Here is a 12,534-nt window from a genome sequence, read left to right as displayed (position 1 = left end):
TATTCAATATTGTGCTAGAAATGTTAACTGTAACAATTAGAGAAGAAAAGAAATTGAAGGAATTAGAAAAGGCAAAGAAGAAACAAAGGTATCACTCTTTGCAGATGATATGATGGTATATTTAGAGAATCCTAGAGAATCAAGTAAAAAATTACTTGAAAAACAAATTTAGCAAAGTTGCAGGAAATAAAATAAACCCACACAAATCATTGGCATTTATATTACTAACAAAGACCAGCAGCAAGAGACAGAAAGAGAAATTTCATGTAAAGTTACTGTAGACATTATAAAATATTTGGGACTCTACCTGCCAAAACAAATCCAGGAACTATATGAACACAATTACAAACACTTTTCACATAAATAAAGTCAGATCTAAATAATTGGAAAAATATCAGTTGCTCATGGGTAGGCTGAGCTAATATAATAAAAATGACAATTCTACCTAAATTAATTTACTTATTTAGTGCCATACCAAACTACTAAAAAATTAAAATTGATAGAGCTAGACAAAAAATTCATCTGGAAGGACAAAAGGTCCAGAATATCAAGGGAACTAATGAAAAGAAACGCAAGGGAAGGTGGCCTAACTGTACCAGATCTCAAATTGTATTATAAAGCAGCAATCATCAAAACAACTTAGTGTTGGTTAAGAAACAGAGTGGTGGATCAGTGGAATAGGTTAGGTATGGAAGACACAACAGTCAATGAATATGCTAATCTACTATTTGATAAATCCAAAGAATGCTGAGCACAGAGTCCAAAGGGAAGAGAAATTCTCTATAGATGGTAATGTTTTCAAGATGCTCCTTTTGTAGATGATATGAAACTAAGTACATTAAGGCCCAGAATATTACAAGCTCTCCTCAATGAAGGCCGCTACTCAACAGAGACTGGTCTAGCTGCAGCAATTCCAACAATGACTTGTGTAGAATAAGTGGTGTAAAAGACATCACCAAAAAAATATATGATGGAAAAAAGTAAGTGGGCTGGTTATGTAGCAAGGGAAGAGAAAGCAGATGTATAGCCCAAATTCTGTACTGGTAAACATGAAATATAAAACGACCTGGAGGAAAGTTTCTAAAGTATCAAGTAGAACTCTACATGGAAGACTGATATGAAGACACAGCCAGGAGTTATACAGGATGCAAAAGAAAGGATAAGTTATAATCTGAACCAGTGGAGTAAAATGTACAGTAAAGAGACCTTCAAAACACTGCAGCTTAAGAATACAAACACCTCAAATTATTTTTAAGATATTTAAACATCTAAGAGGAAGCATGATATAATGAAGAAAACACTACGCTGTGAGTCAGGAGACTTGAGTTCCAGCCACAATTCTGCCACTAACTAGACATAACTGAGAAGAAATCACTTCACTTTTGTGGTCCTCAGTGTCCTTATTTATAATATCAAGCAATTGGTTTAGGTCAAGTGTCAAACATATAGCCCAGTAAAGCCTGGAACACTGAAACTAAAATATAATAGGACATAGATGATGTTGATATGTGGTTTTCTAAGACGGTATGTGGCCCACAGGGATCCTACTGTATGGTTTAGTGGCCTCCGTCTCTATCTGAGAGACACCACTGGTTTAGATGATCAAAAGTCCCTGCTAGTGTGACTAGTCAATATGAAGAAAAAGAACAAATCTTTTTAGAGAAGACAAAGAGGAAAGGCCCCTCAGAGTGTTTTGAAATCAAAAAAGCTAACAAGATCATCGATTTTAAAATATGTTTAGCAAGGGGAACACGTACTGCTGTGTCTAATGAATTTTCTAGCTAAGAAGAATTTTACATGACTCCCTTGCTCAAAAATGGCAGCATAAATCCTGGGTCATTTGGAAGCAAAAAAAAAAAAGCAACATAAGACAACATCTTTATTTCACATTCTACATTTGACTCATCTAAACATTTAGGTTGTCACCTTAACTTCCACTCTGTCAACTGCTAACAGGTCGAGCCTAAAATGCATTTAGTCGAAGCTGAAAGGAAAAGGGCATTACCAATTACCACCAAGTTGAGCAGCTGTTTTCCCCCTTGCCTCTTCTCCAGTTCGGCCTTCACATCTATTTGCTGCTTTAGCTTGTTGGTCTTTTTCACTGGTGTTGGTGTTGTGCTTTGTTCTTCTAATGCCTGAATGGTGTGGGACAGAAGAGCTGCTTTAGAAACTGGCTCAAGAATACCAGAAGCAGCAATGTTGGCATCTTCACTAGGAGGTCCTTTATGAGGTGTGTGGACACTATCACCATTTTCTTCAGCAGTCACTCTGTGAAAAGTAGGGACAGAAAAACATCATTACAGGAAACTGAGAAAGTAACTTCGATGTCAGCAAAAGACAGAAGTGCTCTCTCTTCATTCCTTTGCCCTCCAAACCAAGAGTAATCTCTGATAAATAGCTAGAGTCTGTTAAAGTAGACATGATAAAAAGTGAGGTCCTCAACCACACAAATGCGCGTTTGCAATATCCCTCAAGAAAAACAGTCTGTCTGAAAGATAAGAAGCAAATATCCTGCATAACAACTGATATCCAGAATCCAAACACATCACACTGTCATCCTATCACAAGAAGGGAGGCATAAAAAAGATATTTTGAAAAAATAAGTATTAAATATATGAGATAATTAACACAATATTAAAAAAAAATTTTCTCCCTCTAACCTTGTCTCCCAGTAAGTTCAACTGAAAGGACAGAATCTTATGATATCTGTCTTATTTTTGCCTCAAAAATAATGTTAGTTTCCCAAATTTATTTCTTATAAGCTAAGGAAATAACATTTTATAGAAAGTTCTAAAATAAACAATGATTCTAATTCTTCAGTATCTCTCTAGAGCACCTAGTATTGTGGGAGCTTCATAAAGAACTTATAAGCCACTCTAATACACAATCTATATTTGCCTATCCAGTTAAAGACAAACCTGGTTCAGGAAAAGAATAGTTTGCCAGTTGCAAATGGCAAAGGTATAGCTGACCTAGGTATAGCTAATCTTCTGTGTGGAAGCAATGGAGCAGTTGGGGTCACAAAACTGCTACCAAGATGGAAGTTTAGTAGCATCCACTGGGGGATGGCAGCATAAGTAAAATGAACTCCATTTCTTCTTCCACAAAGTTTAACAAAGAAAATACCAGAGTATCCTCTTATGCTCCCAGACTAACCTTTGTTCTGTTCTTCAGGAAAGACACAAACTATTGATGACTGCAAGGTCACTAAATTTTAACATAACTTATCCCAGATCCTACCAAGCTAGAAAGCCTTTGAGTATGAGTTTTTAAAAAGTATAACCTCCATTCTTAAAAGTAAAGAGCTGAACCCGAAGACTCCAGCTTTTGGGAAAAGAACTTACTATTTCACAAAAACTGCTGGGAAAACTGGAAAACAGTATGGCACAAACCAACATCTTACATCATATACCAAGATAAAGGTCAAAAGGGGTACACAATTTAGACATAAAGGGTGATACCATAAGCAAATTAGAAGAGCAAGGAATAGTTTACCTGTCAGATCTGTGGAGAAGGGAAGAATTTATGACCAAACAAGAGACAGAGAATATTATCAAATATAAAATGGATAATTTTGATTACATTAACTTAAAAAGGTCTTTCACAAACAAAGGCAATGCAACCAAGATCAGAAGGAAAGCAGAAAACTGGGAAACAATTTTTTACAGCCAGTGTTTCTTGCAAGGCCTCATTTCTAAAACATATTGAGAACTGGGTCAAATTTATAAGAATACAAATCATTCCCCAATTGATAGTCAAAGGATATGAACAGGCAGTTTTCAGATGAAGAAATTAAAGCTATCCATAGGCATATGGAAAAATTCTCTAAATCACCACTGATTAGAGAAATGCAAATTAAAACGACTCTGAGGTACCATCCCACACCTATCAGATTGGCTAATATGACAAAAAAGGAAAATGATGTTAGAGAAGATATGGAAAAATTAGAACACTAATACATTGTTGGTGGAGCTGTGAACCGATCTAACTATTCCAGAGAGCAATCTAGAACTATGCCCACAGGGCTATAAAACTATGAATATCCTTTGATCCAGCATTACCACTACTAAGTCTATAGCCCAAAGAGATCATAAAAATGGGAAAAGGACCCACATGTACAAAAATATTTACATAGCAGTTCTTTTTGTGGTGGCAAAGAACTGGAAATTGTGGGGATGCCCATCAATTGAGGAATGGCTGAACAAGTTGTGGTATATGAATGTAATGGAATATTTTCATGCTATAAAAAATGATAAGAAGGATGTTTCCAGAAAAACCTGGAAAGACTTACATGAACTGATGCTGAATGAAAGTGAGCAGAACCAGGAGAACATTGTACACAGTAGCAGCAGCACTGTGCAATGATTAACTATGATAGATTTAGCTCTTCTCAGCAATAAAATGATCTAAGACAATTCCAAAAGACTTGTGTTGGAAAATGCAAACCACATCCACAGAAGGAAATATGGAGTCTGAATGCAGATCAAAGCATACTATTCTCACTTTTTTTGCTTTGTTTTTTCTTTCTCATGGCTTTTCCCTTTTGTTCTGATTCTTCCTCCACAACATGACTAATGCGGAAATCTGTTTAATATTATTGTATATGTATAACCTCTATTAGGTTGCTTACCGTCTTAGTGATGGAGAGGAGTGAGAAAAAATCTGGAATTCAAAATCTTATAAAAGTGAATGCTGAAAACCATCTTTATATGTAATTGGAAAAAAAATAAAACACTGTTAAGCAGGAAATCCCCTCCTCCCCCTCCCCACAAGAAATATAAGCTCCTTGAGGTCAGAGACTGTCTTTCTGCTTATATTTTATTCAAAGTGTTTAGCACAGTTCCTGACATGTAGTAAACACTTGATAAATGTATAATGACTTGACTTTGCATTGCTATGACGATTATATAAACTGTTCGCCTGATTCTGCTCACTTTACTCTGCATTAGTTAATAAAAGTATTCCCAGTTTTTAAAAAAAAATTTAAAAATTAAAAAAATAAAAGAACTGGAAAGTTTGGCTTTGTACTGATACTCTATTAATAAGAAAAAAATAAATTTTGGAATTAATCATGAAAATTGACTAAGGAACACAGGCTCATTGAAGGAAGAAAATACTTCATCTTTTTCTTTGAATCTCTTAGTACAGTGCCTTAAACAGAGTAATCACTCAAATATATGTTGAACTGGATTGCTGAATATGAAGTTTATCTCAAAATACTGGAATGGGAAAAAAGTATATTAAATTCCTTTGCTCTGGGGCATTCCAACTGGTTGACTTAAAAGGAAAAAGTAAATTTTAATCAAGATCTTTTTTTTTTCCCCAAAATTGCATGCGACTGAGCACATCTAGCACTAAAACTAATGCAGAGCTCTAATTAACCAGAAAGAAGAAAAGTCTATTTTAATTTTCCTAAGTACTTATAGGATCATAGTATTTGTAGCTAAGAAGATGATAGATTTTTTATAACCCAGTGTTTATATTACTCCCTCTTTGAGACAATTCTGATGAGAATAAACTTCAAACACTGCCCATCACCCTGAATCTTCCCCTCCACTGTAAACACTGTTCCTTTCATGTCTTTTTTACGTGGGATAATTTTCCCCATTGTTCTTCTCCCTACTCCCTTCTCATAATACATCCCTCTTTCTAAATTCTTAATTCTATTTTTTTGAAATCATCCCATCATAGTCAACTCACACTAGTGCTGTCTAGGTATATTCTATTTAACTGCCCTAATAATGATAAAATTCTTAGGAGTTCCAATGATCATCTTTCCATATAGGAATTCCATACAGGAACATAAAAATTTCAATATAATTTATTTTATACAAATTTATTATAATTATATAAATTTAATATAAATATAAATATTTTAACCTTATGATTTCGCTTTCCTATTTACCTTTTTATGCTTGAATCTTGTACTTGAAAGTCACATTTTCTATTCAGCTCTGATCTTTTCATCAGGAATGCTTGAAAGTCATCTATTTCACTGAATAACCATTTTTTCCCTTGAAGGATTATATTTAGTTTTTCTGAGTAGGTAGTTCTTGGTTGTAATCCTAGATCCTTTGCCCGTTAGAATATCATATTCCAAGCCCTCTGATCCTTTAATATAGGAGCTGCGAAATCTTGGGTTATCCTGACTGTGGCTCCACAATATTTAAATTGCTTCTTTTCTGGCTGCTTGCAATATTTTCTCCTTGACCTGGGAGCTCTGGAATTTGGCCATAATATTTCTGGGAATTTTCATTTAGGTATTTCTTTCAGAAGGTGATCCGTAGATTCTTTTAATGTCTTACTTACCCCCTGGTTCTAGAATATCAGGGCAGTCTGCCTTGATAATTTCTTGAAATATGATGTCCATACTCTTTTTTTTGATCATGGCTTTTAGGCAATCGAATAGTTCTTAAATTTTCTCTCCTCAATCTATTTTCCTAGTTCCTTTTTTGCTTAACTCTCTTCAGTTCACAATTCTTAAAGAAATTACGAAATGGCAAGATATTTTGCTGAGATAATCCTAGCTGTTTTTATGACACACTAGTAACAGCAGTGTCACAAGAACAGAATAGCTTATCTATCAAAGTACTCCAATTACGTAAAATAGGCCAACATTACAGCACAGAAACCTTTCTTTCCTAATTCCTTTCACAATAATTTTCTATACCATACAATGAACACCGTATAACCTATTAATAATCATCTGTTCCACAAAATGACATTTTATCTGGATAGAGTATTTAAATATATATATATATAAAATAGTGTTTACTGTTATTTAGTCATTCGGTGGTGTCCAACTCTGTGACCACACAAACCCTGCCAAAAGTGTCCATGGCATTTTCTTGGCATAGATACTTGGGAGTAGTTTGCTCCTTCCTTCTTCAGAGGATTAATGCAGGAAATAAGTGACTTGTCCAGGGTCACACAGCGGCTAAATGTCTGAGGCCAGATTTAAACTCAGATCTTCCTGATTCCAGCCGCAGGGCTCTATCCACAGAGCCACTTAGCTGCCTCTATATTAGAACAGAGCGATTCCTTCACTAATTATTTCCCCTTTTTGATTGTCTCTGATTAGCTCACTGCTTTCACTGTACTTCTGTTTTCTCCATCTTTATTCACTTAATACAAGAGGCTGTAGCTCTACTGGAAAGAGACTGGATTCAGAGGGCTTGAATTCTGGCTATACTACTTACTACTCCTATGATCTTGGGTAAGTGACTTAACCTCTCTGGATTTGTTTCCTCATCTATAAACTGAAGGGATTGGACTTAATGTTCTCAAAGGTACAGATATCTTCTATCTCTAAAACTATGATCCTATTATCCACCAGAAAGCAACGCACAAAGGATGACTTCCAGGGGCAAAGGAAAAGAATTACAGGCCACTGTGGAAAAATGTAGGTCTAATGTCAATGACGGCATGCTTCTGAATGCTTCAGTTTATTTCTATACTTTCAACATCTGAATACACAAAGGCTGAATACTCTTTCCACTGATGCAGATCACAACACAATCTCATCACGCCTTACAGATGGCTCAGTGAGTTGTGACCAAGACAATTTGTCACCTGGTCACCTGGTAGTTAACCTTCTGGTAATGATCCTTTCTGAATTTAGCTAAACTAATGCTTGGATGACAGTCAACTGGTAGACCTATTATACACAAAGCCTTTCTAGCTTGGAAGAAACAGCTAGACCTTGTACTCCATTCGAGAACCTAGGATCGCCCCATGCCACGACAAAGCATCCAAGCAAGACTTTAGTGTAGGAATTCTATGTTTACTACAGGAAAATTTAGCAAAATGATAAGATGGTACTGGTTAAAATCTCCTGGACAGCTAGTTAATAAGCATTTCTTAAGCATTTACTAGATGCGAGGTACTGTGCTAAGTGCTGCTAAAAAAAAAAACAGCCCCATTTCTCTGAGATACTGGGGCATACAAATAATTTTAAAAGAACTCTTATGAATTCTAATAACACAAAGGAAATTGTTAATGAAATGTTTGATAGTTGTGATTATTAGCACAAACACATAACAAGTTGTTACTTTGTTCTGACATTTTTACTGTGGCTATAGCTATGTTTTTTTTCTTTTTAGTGAGACAATTGGGGTTACGTGACTTGCCCAGAGTCACACAGCTAGGAAGTATTATGTGTCTGAGGCCTGATTTGAAGTCAGAGCCTCCTGACTCCAGGGCCAGTGCTCCATCCACTGCACCATCTAGCTGCCCCAAAGCTATTGCTATTTTTACCAGATGTATGATTTTATCAGTGCAAGGAGTTAGGGGGTTAGATATTTGATCTACCAGTACAGATCAGCACCTTCCCCACAACTTACAGTTTCAGAGACTTGCTTGGGTTCCTGAGAGTTTACGAAACTTGTCAAGGATCACAAAGTTGGCATATGTGAGAGGCAAAACTTAAAACTAGCTTCCTTATTCTAAGGCCATTTCTCTATCCACTATAACACACTGCCCTCATAATAATACAATATGGATGTATTTTTATGTTCTATACATATAATTTAGAAGTACTTAGTACTCCCTGTAGAATTAATGTGTGCACATTTCAGGAATTAACAGGAGTTGGTACAAATAAGACAATTTTATTGTTTTAAATTCATAGTAATCCTATCAATAACTAATCTAATGACACATTCCTGGTTAGGAATAACATTAAACTAAACCATCTGTCCCTAATGAAAAATATGATCACCTGTACAACAATCAAAAGTATAAGCCGTTTCTTTTTTTTAATTTATTTCTCTTATTCTGAACTTATGAAATAAAACAAGCATTTCCATAACACAGAATAGAAAAAAAGATGATTGCACATGAAACTACAAGTCTATAATAAAGTCATCATGTAATTATTTTTCTTTTTCTTCCGTCTTCCCCCCATTCTAGAGATGGATACCATTAAACACAAATGCATACTTTTATACATACTTCTATTATCAGTTCTTTCTCTGGATGCAGATAGTGTCTTCTTTCATAGATAAAATTCAGGTATTTATAATAGTCAAAATGATTTAGTCACTCAAAGTTGTTCTTAAAACAATATTGCTATTACAGTATACTGTACAGTCTCACTACTGTGTACTGTATACAACATTCTCTTAGTTCTACTCATTTCGTTCTTCCTTATTTTGTAAAAGTCTATCTATGTTTTCCTAAGATGATCAAGCTCATCATTTCTTATTGCACAACAGTATTCCATCACCATCTTATACTACAATTTGTCCAGCCATTCTCCAATTGACAGGCATCTCCAGTTCTTTGTCACCACAAAGAGAGCTGCTATAAATATTTTAGAAGATATAGATTCTTTTCCTTTTTCCCTAATCATCTTTGGAAACAGACTTAGTAGTGGTGTTACTGGATCACAGGGTATAATCAGTTTAATAACTCTTTGGGCATAATTCCAGATTGCTCTCTAAAATGAATATGCCTGTTTCAATGAATACATATTATGGTGATAAGTAGGGATTCTTTATATTAAAAAAAAATGCTTTGTGAACAAATCTGTCTTAAACTTCTCTTGTTCTTAAACTTCTCTTGCAAACTTTGGGCAGAAAGCTAACAATCAGTAAATATTTGTTAACTGGCAATAAAAAGTCAATAAGAGGGAGTTTTTAATGTATCCTACTTAACATTCCTTGTCACCAATCATCTAGTTCAACTGCCTATTCTTACAGATAAGAAAAGTGAACACTAGAGCAGTTAAATGATTTGCCCAATGACCACAGAAATAGTAAGCAGCAGCAAAAATGTGAACTCAGGCTTTCTGACTATAAATCCTGTGTGCTCTGATGGTGAATTGAAAGAAAAAATGCAATATATTTATCAGGAATTTTGGGGATGATGAGAACACCCTAGCAACCTAAAAATATGCACTCACCTCAAACCCACTTTCAAAAGCGTGTGTGAGCACATGCATGCACACATGTACATACATGCATGCGTGCACACACACACGCACGCACGCACACACACACACACACACACTCTCTCTCTCTTCCTCAACACTCTCCTCTCTCCTCCTCTCCAAGGAAAAACATTTTCTAGCATGTCTTCAAGTTGCTTCGATCTACCTTTTCTATAATGTTCAAATGCAAAATAAAGTGATACTCTTGTTTGATGACAAAGTAAAGTAGTAGTATTAGCATTTTTATCTAAAAATTTTCCTAAACAACGGTGGAGCAGAAATATTTGTTACATTCATAATTATTACTTAACACAATACTAAGATGCTAAAATAAGCCAACAGGAAAATAACTCAATATACCAAAAGTATTATGGAAATGCAATGTGTCCTTTTCATTATAAGAGACAGCGTGAGGTATGAAGCGCTGAAATTAAATAAAACAGAAAACTGCCTCAATCTTGCTTTTTTGTAAGGCAAAGAGCACTTGTCAAAGAGTCAGAAGACTTGAGTTTGAGCCCACAATTCGCCACTCATTAAATTTTGGGCAAGGTCTTTCATCTGCTACAATTAGATGTAAAGTGATACAATCATCATCATCATATCAAAAGTAGGTGCAGTGTCATACAGCAGAAAGAACACAGTTCTGTAACTTCTGGTTTGTACCTTAGCACTGACACATTTACTAGCTACGTGACCTGGATAATTCATTCTCTCTGAGCTTCAATCCCCTCATTCCAAAAAGAGAAGAAATAATATTTGCACTTCCTAACTCAGAGTTGTAAGGAAACCATAAAGTTCCACATAAATGAGTCGTTACTATTCAAGAAGAAAGGATATATGCATAATGAACAACATTCAGAAGCATCATTCACATATAAAGTTAATCATAATTATATAGATATAAAAGTATAAATGCTGAGAATTTGGTCAAGGGATCAGATTTGAAAACAATTACTCGGGAAGGTTTAAAAAAGATGCATTTCAACAGTGCTTTCAAAAAAGGAGAAACATGCTTTGGCAGAGATGGTAGAAATGTATTCTAAATGATGGGAACAACATATGTGAATACTAAGAGGAGTGAGTAAATGAATAATGAATAGCAGATGGTAAGCAGTATTGAGGATAATCACTAACACTAATTAGCTCTCAGCCTACCATGTTCTCCTAAGATATAAATGAAATACTTATTTCTGTATCTTTCAGTGGCCATTGCAACACATGAGGACTATCTGGTCCCATAGAACTATGTAAATGCTGTCATTACTCCAATTCCTATTCTCTAGCCACCAAGACTAGTGTTCATGGGATTTAGAGCTAGAAGAGACTGTAAAGATCATGTAGTCCAATATACTCATTATAAAGTTGAGAAAAAAAGGACTCATGATGAAAAATTCCACCTGCCTTTGAAGAAAAAACTTATAGCATCTGAATACATATTGAAGCATACTATTTTTCTCTCTTTTGGGGGTGGGGGTGGGAGTTGGAGTTTTCTTTCACAAAATGACCAATTTAGAAATATGTTTTGCATGATGGCACATGTATAACCCATTAGACTGCTTATCGTCTCAAGGAGGGGAGAGGAAAGAGGGATAGAATTTGGAACTCAAAACTTAAACTGAGTCCTAAAAGTGATTTCCCCAAAGTCATACAAGTTGCAAACAACAGAGGTTCAAACTCAGGTTTTCTGATGTCAAATGCAGTGGCACTGAAGGGATTTGATTTTTTGCTGTTACTGTCTGGTAAAACAGCTACACCTATCCTGAAAAATCACATAAGACTTTCTGTTGGTAGAGTTCTCAGCAGCTTTCAAACCACAAGACCTAGAGGAAAACAACACAGAAGCAGAGACTGACCTAGAGAGAAGCTGGTTTTTTTCCATTTTATACTGTCCCACTACAGTAACAGTTGCAATGGTACTAGCAACAGAATGAAAAAGGAAACGGTTGTTATAGGCTAATTACAGAGGTAGCAAAAAGTAAGTCTATCATATATTCAAGAATGCTGACGCAGGTTCTCAGTCTCAAAGTCTGGAAGCAGAAACATCATAGCCATCTATCTCTGCCTCTGGTAATACACCAGAGGTACTTCCATTTTACATTTTTGTCAGATGATTCTTGATTTTAAGAAGTGAAGTAGGGGGTGGGAGAAGATGAGGTAACAGGAATAGGGTAAAAAGAGGGGCTGAGAATGAAAATAATGAGTAAAAATAAGATAGAGAGAAATTCACAAATAGTAATTATAACTTCGAATGTGAATGGAATGTTTATAGCAGCTCTCCTTGTGGTGGCAAAGAACTGAAAATTGCAAGGATTCCCAACAACTGGGGAATGGCTGAACAAGTTGTAGTATATGGTTGTGATGGAATACTACTGTGCTATAAGAAATGATAAGCTCAATGATTTTAGAAGGATATGGAAAAACTTGCTTGAAATGATAAAAAACAAAGTGAGTAAAACCAAGAGAACATTGTATACAGTAACAGCAATATTGCTTTAAGAATTGAGTGACTAAGTAATTTTGACTTATTAAAATACACAAATTAAAAATAAAGAACATGTGAAGAAAGATGCTATTTGCATCCAGAGAAGGAACTGATAAAAAGA

At 35.3% G+C, this 12,534-nt stretch overlaps 1 protein-coding gene across 5 annotated transcripts in view; it reads right to left on the bottom strand.

Annotated features, from left to right (window-relative positions):
- Positions 1-12,534, bottom strand: part of LOC110208908 (HBS1-like protein) — a 131,991-nt gene that overhangs the window by 47,791 nt on the left and 71,666 nt on the right. For all 5 annotated transcript variants that reach the window (XR_013486934.1, XM_020987108.2, XM_020987109.2 and 2 more), the window contains one exon: positions 2,006-2,268. Coding sequence is in view for 4 of the 5 variants with exons in the window: in XM_020987108.2 (XP_020842767.1) it covers positions 2,006-2,268 (263 nt within the window). In the remaining variant the exon portion in view is untranslated. The remainder of the gene's footprint in view (positions 1-2,005; positions 2,269-12,534) is intronic.

This window comes from Phascolarctos cinereus, unplaced genomic scaffold (assembly GCF_003287225.1).
Source record: "Phascolarctos cinereus isolate Bilbo 61053 unplaced genomic scaffold, phaCin_HiC Scaffold_5;HRSCAF=322, whole genome shotgun sequence".
Taxonomy (NCBI): domain Eukaryota; kingdom Metazoa; phylum Chordata; class Mammalia; order Diprotodontia; family Phascolarctidae; genus Phascolarctos; species Phascolarctos cinereus.
Note: the sequence above shows the minus strand (reverse complement) of the source record. Positions and strands in the feature narration are given on the sequence as shown.